This window comes from Onychostoma macrolepis, chromosome 13 (genome assembly GCF_012432095.1).
Source record: "Onychostoma macrolepis isolate SWU-2019 chromosome 13, ASM1243209v1, whole genome shotgun sequence".
Lineage (NCBI taxonomy): Eukaryota > Metazoa > Chordata > Actinopteri > Cypriniformes > Cyprinidae > Onychostoma > Onychostoma macrolepis.
In genome coordinates this window covers 905,717-912,500 of record NC_081167.1, presented here as the reverse complement: position 1 = coordinate 912,500, position 6,784 = coordinate 905,717, and the positions used below count along the sequence as shown (strand labels likewise).

The following is a 6,784-nucleotide window of genomic DNA, read 5'->3' as shown; positions in this document are numbered from 1 at the left end:
CAGCTGCGAGGCCGATCAGACGGATGGCTACAGGTGTCGCTGTTCAGAGGGTTTTAAGGTGAGCACACAAAGCACATGAGCAATGTGAATGCTGACAGACGGACGTGAGACATTTACACATTTCCCTTCACGCACAGGGCAAGAACTGTGAGACGCCGCACAACACTTGCGTCAGTGAGCCCTGTAAGAACGGAGGAACGTGCCACATGTCTGCAGAAGAGGATGAAGGATTTAGGTGAGTCTCAACATCTTTTCCTAATCACCTGTTAATGCGTGAAATGGGTTAAGTCATACATTATAGTGTAATTTGCTGTGCTAAATTCAGTCTATTTTCATTTTAAAAACCATTGTGTCATTGTTACATCTGAGTGAATTGTTCTGAAAATAATATCACAGTGTAAAAAAATCAAATTAAAATAAGCTGCAATCCTCCGCTATTTCATATTTTTATCTTTTGCTCTTGGGGTGAAATATGACTTGGACTTCTTCATTAAATTTATTCCCACAGTGCTTCGAAAGCTTGAGCCCCGTTTAAAATGATGCATTTGTGTTTTCTCAGCTGTTCATGTGCTGCAGGCTTTGAAGGTCCCACATGTGACGTTGACATAGACGAGTGTAAAGACAACGACTGTCAAAACGGAGCAACCTGCATAGACGGGATCAACAATTACACCTGTTTATGTTCCCCTTTTTACACAGGTACACGTTACTACTTACTGAACACATTATGCCTTTTTTATTTTTTATTTATCAAAACTGCAGTTTATTTCGATAGTCTACTTTAGGCATTCTACTAACTACAAGTAACCTTGCAACTACATGTCAACTGTTATAGTTAGGGTTAGAGTAAGTTGACATGTAGTTGCAAAGTTAGTCAGTAGACAGAATGTCTGACCATCAAAATAAGTAGATATTAAGCAGACAGTCTACTCATACTCTAATGACTGCTGGCTGACATGTAGTTGTAAAGTTACTTGTAGTTAGTAGAAGGTCTAAAGTGGACAGTTTACAGTATGTGTACTTACAATGCACTTAACTAAGAAATAATATTACTGGGTAATATAAGGTCACTGCATGGGGTAAGGGTTTAGGGGTAGGTTCAGGTTTATTACCTAGTTATTCACTATAATCACAATAATGCGTGCATAGTATCTACATGTGGAACAGGACTGTAAAATAAAGCGCTACCAAATTTTTGGTTACACTTTATTTCAAGGTGTCCTTGTTACAGTGTAATTATACGTTTAAGTAATGAGTAATATTTATAAACTACATGTACTTACTATATGGTTAGGGTTAAGATTAGTGTTTTGCTTAGGGTTACTTGCATGTAATTATGTAAAATGTATTGTTATTATAATAGTTAGTAGAAGTAGCATGTGCAACAAGGACACCTTGAAATAGTGTTACCAAATTTTCTTTTCTCTCAAAATCTTGTAAGAACATTGTTATTACACCAGACTTACAGATTGCACTGTTTGTGTGTGTAGGGGAGATGTGTGAGGATATGGAGGACATGTGTGCTTCTTCTCGCAGTCCCTGCAAACACCAGTCCACCTGCTTCATCACAGTCACTGGCCCAAAGTAACCACATCTCCTTTGACCTAGCTGCCATTTTATTACCCAAATGATCAAATCTTTTAAAGAGCTGTATAATGGTTGAGTACATGTGTGTTGATCTAGGTGTATATGCGCACCTGGTTATGTCGGTGACGACTGCAGTGTGAACTATGACGACTGTAAGGACCACAGGTGTCAGAATGGGGCACAGTGTGTGGACGAGGTTAACGGATACTCCTGCGTTTGTCCCAAGGGCTACAGGTCAGTTCTACACACCGACATATTTACATTTTAACATCATTTTGCCAACCGGTGACCAATTTCTTAGCAAATCGTAATCGCACCCTGCCACATCGTGTACTTTGGAGATTCTTGTGATGGAGGTATAAAGTATTCGTTATCCAGAGATTGCCCTGCCACCTCTCATTATTGTCAGTCATCAAACCCATGAGACACAGACAACACTCCAGCAGACGTTTAATTCTGGAGAGATTTCATCTGACTCAATAAGTGAAGAAGTGTGCTGACGTGGATCTGTACGCTGGAGTGCACTTTCCATGTTGCTCATGCGTCTCTGTAGGATGAATGGCTTTTGCTGTGGTTTTCCTCATTCATAAGTCATCTTGGATAAAAGTTGTCTCAGAAAGTTCTGCTCAAACACTCAACTCGTACTCTTTTTGTACTCACCATTTTTACATTTCCAGAATATACAGATGAAGGTCAGTTTTGGGAACTAATTGGGCAGTCTGTGATTGCAATGATCCTAGGTGGCATTTTCTTACAATTCATCTAGATACCTGAGGTAATCTTACCTAAAATTTAAACTATCAGTGGGATATATTCATTACATACAGTTGTGAAAAGAAAAAGTATGCATTTTGGTTATACAATTTGAATTAATCTTCAACTAATTCACAACAGTCAAAGGACTTCAAAACTGTTGATGTGTCTATGGAATGGAAAACACTAGGGTGCTTTCACACTTGGTTTCAAACGAACTGAACTCGAACCAAGGTAATTGTGTTCATGTCTCTTATAGTGTACAGCAGGGATAGGCAACTTGGGTCCTGGAGGGCCGGTGTCCTGCAGAGTTTAGCTTTGTGTTGTGTCATTTTACTGAAGACTGCTGCAGTGTTTCCCACAGACTTACACTCTATGTGTGGCGGGGCTTCCCCCGTGGGATATATATACCGGTTCACATTTACAGCTCTGTGTGTTTGCTGTGTAAAACCATCAGTCCATTTTCACATTGGTCTGAATGAAAATGCAAATTCATTATTTCCCACTAGGTGCTGCTTTTGGTAAAAATAGCGGTTTCCCCGGTAACGCTGTACACAAAGAGGCACTGCGCTCACAAACGTTGCTTTATGAAATGCAAATGAAATCGACCAATCACCGCAGTTTAGCGTCACGCAAAGGAGGGGTTTGGAAAAATTAATCGTTGAGCTTGCATGCATGTCAACCTGTTGTTGAGGACTCCCAAAACCAAAATATGAACCTTTCATAACCCCATAATAGGGGCACTTTAAATTTATTGTCCAAACAAATATTGCCAGACAGAGTTTGCAGAGTTTAAAATAAATCACAATTTCAGGCACCCCCTTGTATCACCATTTTACTGTGATGGAGGGTTTGAGTAACAGCGACCCAGAGAGCTGTGTTGTTCAGAGCTATAGCACTAGCTCTAGGCAAATTGGTCCCTGGTGATATGCCAGACACAGAGTGTCATCTCAATGGAAATTAGGCTGCCAGACCAAACCAGGAAACCCAAACACATTGTGAGTGTGAACAGAGGTGCTATTCCTTTTTCCTGAGGGAGGCTCGAGACATGGAGTCTGCATGGATAGATTGGTAGACACAGGTGGTGATGATGACGGTCAGTCTGAAGAAGGAGGCCTATCAGAAGGGTTTAACCTTGTGGGGTGATTCGCTGACTGGTCTGAGCTAGAAACTGCGGCCACAGTAGTTATGGAAGCAACAATTTGGGTGTGGGAAGAGCTCAGAGACGCCATTGCAAAGTACTTTTGGTCAGCCTCAAAGAGGTTGTGGCAAACCATCAAATGGCTTAGCCAGGGGAGGCATGGTCTGCTCCAGGCTATTGTTTATTTGGACCAGGAACTGCCGAGATATTGTCTGGAGGTGGAAGGAACATTTTGAGGAACTACTGAACCCAAAGTAGATGCCTTAAAAATAAGGAGTCATTGTCCATTCCCTTGGCCATCCCCTGGATGTTGTTGAGCTGTCATGACTGGTATGACTGTTCAGCACTGTATGGGGATCAGGATCAAGAGATCAAACTTCTCAGCCTACCGTGGACAAGCCTATGCCAGTGCTGGATAGACCTCAGCAAGAAGAGAAACTCTCCTAGAGGGGGCGTGAGATTTTGCTTATTTTTGATTTGATTTTGCTAAGGGTTTTGTGGACTTGAAGAAGGTCCATGACTCCATTACCCAGGGTTTTTGTGGGGGGTTCTATGGGTGTATTTGGTACCGGAGCCACTTATGCATGACATCTGGTCCTTATACAACTGGTGCAAGAGGTTTGTCTGCATTCTCAGCAATAAGTAAACCTTGTTCCCAGGGGGTGTTGGACTCCGCCAAGGCTGTCCTTTTGTCACCTATGCTGTTTGTGATATTTATGGACAGGATCCCATGGAACAGCAGAGGAATGGAGGGTTTCCAGGTGGGGGACCTCAGGGTGGCATTTAATAATTGTGACCTTAAGCACACACTTGGACTGTGGAATGAGGGTCTGTGCCTCCGTATCTGAGGCCATTGTTCTCAGTCAGGAAAAGATGAATTGGTAGGGAATGAGTTGTGATGAAGAGTAAGCTGAGCATGTGAGCAATGCAGCTTTTTTTACAAACAGCTTTAGGTAGTTGCCAAACTACAAGATTGCGGGTTCAAGCAGCTAAAATGAGTCATAATTTGGCCCTGGTTTGTTTTACAGTGAGTGAATACTTGCTGTTTTCGTTGCAAATAAATATTAGGTTAGATTATTTGGTCATGGCACTGTGGGTCTTTTTTGTGCCTGCTTCGAGTGTCTAGGTGGTCCACAATGTCTCTCCTCTTTTATGTATGTTGTCATCTTTAAGATATTGTTTGTCTGTTATTATATAAAACAGTCATTCAGACCTTGAGGTGGAAAGACCCACACAATTGCAGTGTGCGCCTCTTTTCATGCAGTCTGTCTTATAGATGCTCACTCCAGCAGAAGAACATGCATGACAGAGAAAATCAATTACCATTAGATTTGAGATTATCACAAATGACCTGAAATATTTTGTCTACAGTGGACAGCTTTGTGAAGTCCCATCTACTCCGCGATCTCTCTGCGACCTGGCTGACTGTCAAAACAATGCCCCCTGTGTGGAGCGGGGGGGTCATGCACTGTGCCAGTGCCTGGAAGGGTTTGGTGGACCGCGCTGTGAAAAGTTGGTCAGTGTCAACTTTGTGGATCGAGACTCCTACCTGCTACTGAGTGACCTGGAGAACTGGCCTCAGGCTAACATCACGCTTCAGGTATTCAACAAAGACCAAACTTTAAACAAGCACTGGATGAAATTTGTCAGTGTTACTGTATATCATCTTTCATATGGCTTACAGCATACAGAACTAGTACGTTTAGTAGGAGCGCTATATAACAGGTAACCACTGTAGCGCTAAGATCCATTTCTTGGCATTGGCAAACTAGGTGGTCAGATTTGTTCTGTTCATCTAGTGATGATAGATCTATTTTGGTTCTGTTCTCAGGTGTCCACAGCAGAAGACAATGGCATTCTTCTGTACAATGGGGACAATGACCACATTGCTATGGAGCTTCATGAAGGTCATGTTAAAGTCAGCTATGACCCTGGCAGTCAGCCAAGTCATGCGATCTACAGGTGATCTGGAGTTTTAAGCTGTCATTTTTTATTCAAATTGAATGATGGCATGCAGGGACATTATTAATTATGAAGATGACAGATCACTACATTTCAGCTGACTACAAATGAAACATTTATGAAGCTTCAATACAATTCAAATTTCACATCAGATATCTCTCATGTTTGTTTTACACAGTACTGAGACCATCAACGATGGTCAGTTCCACACTGTAGAACTGGTGACCTTTGACCAGATGGTGAACCTTTCCATAGATGGTGGTATCCCAACAACCATGGACAGCTTTGGTAAAGTGCAGCCCTTGAGGGGAGAAGCTCCACTATATGTGGGAGGTAGGAGTGCACCACGAATATCTGCCTCCATCAGAGTTACTATAAATGTACAAAACTGTCAATCACCACTGTGCACCTATGAACCCACCTAGACACTACATGTTCTCCACTCTATCGCTCTTGAACTTTGCTAGAATCACCAAACCAGCTGTAGGATATTCATACCTACATTAGTTTGCTTCAGTCTTGCAGGTGATTTCGATCATTTAAAAAAATCTATTTTATCTAGTACAGGACAGGATGGACATCACAGTATTCTGTGTATTAGACAAATACAAGTATTTAAAAAGGTCCAGTTCAAGATGCATGAATACCCAAACAAATCACAGCCATGCTTATATAGAGCCATAGTTTGACAACAAGCATGTAAATAAATAAGAAAAAACCCTCTCAAATCTGCCATTGATAGTTTAACAGTGCTGGCCAATACATTGATCTGTAAAGACAGTTCCTTGTCGCTACCTACTGGCATAACAACTAAACGCTGAAGGCTCCAAAAAATCCCCACCACTAACACACAGACGGACCGCCCGTCCAGAACTGATGTGAAGTGATACAAACTACTCTCAGTCTTGCATGGCTCCTCAAACAATGAGATTTGAATATATACATAGAGTAACAGTATATACCGTAAGTTTTTTCAAATCCAGTCCTAGAGGGGCCACTGTCCGACGTAGTTGAGCTCCAACCCTGGTTAAATCCACCTACCTGTAATTCTCCAGTAATCCTAAAGACCTTGATTAATTTAACACCTTGATTAGATTAAGGACGTGTTCACACTTGGCGTCTTTTTTGACAAGAAAAAGTTGACGAGTGAATTTTTAAGTTAAATAAAAAGCAGGCGTCGTTTTGGTTACAAACAGCAGCCGAGGGCGTCTTTTGTTGCTATAACAACAGTAGCCTAGCGCCGTGTGCTGCAGAAATGTAGAGAAAGAGTAAAAAGTTGTCTCTTGCATTGGATTTTGAAGATAACGGGGAGGGTAATGTTGGTTCACAACGATGTTTGTG

General features: G+C 41.7%; 1 protein-coding gene across 1 annotated transcript in view; it reads left to right on the top strand.

Annotated features, from left to right (window-relative positions):
* Nucleotides 1–6,784, top strand: part of slit1a (slit homolog 1a (Drosophila)) — a 70,800-nt gene that overhangs the window by 59,104 nt on the left and 4,912 nt on the right. The window contains 8 exon segments of the mRNA XM_058795179.1: nt 1–58; nt 138–235; nt 560–699; nt 1,491–1,584; nt 1,684–1,821; nt 4,853–5,081; nt 5,313–5,443; nt 5,622–5,776. The exon segment at nt 1–58 is cut by the window's left edge and continues 67 nt beyond it. Of these exon segments, the coding sequence (XP_058651162.1) occupies nt 1–58; nt 138–235; nt 560–699; nt 1,491–1,584; nt 1,684–1,821; nt 4,853–5,081; nt 5,313–5,443; nt 5,622–5,776 (1,043 nt within the window).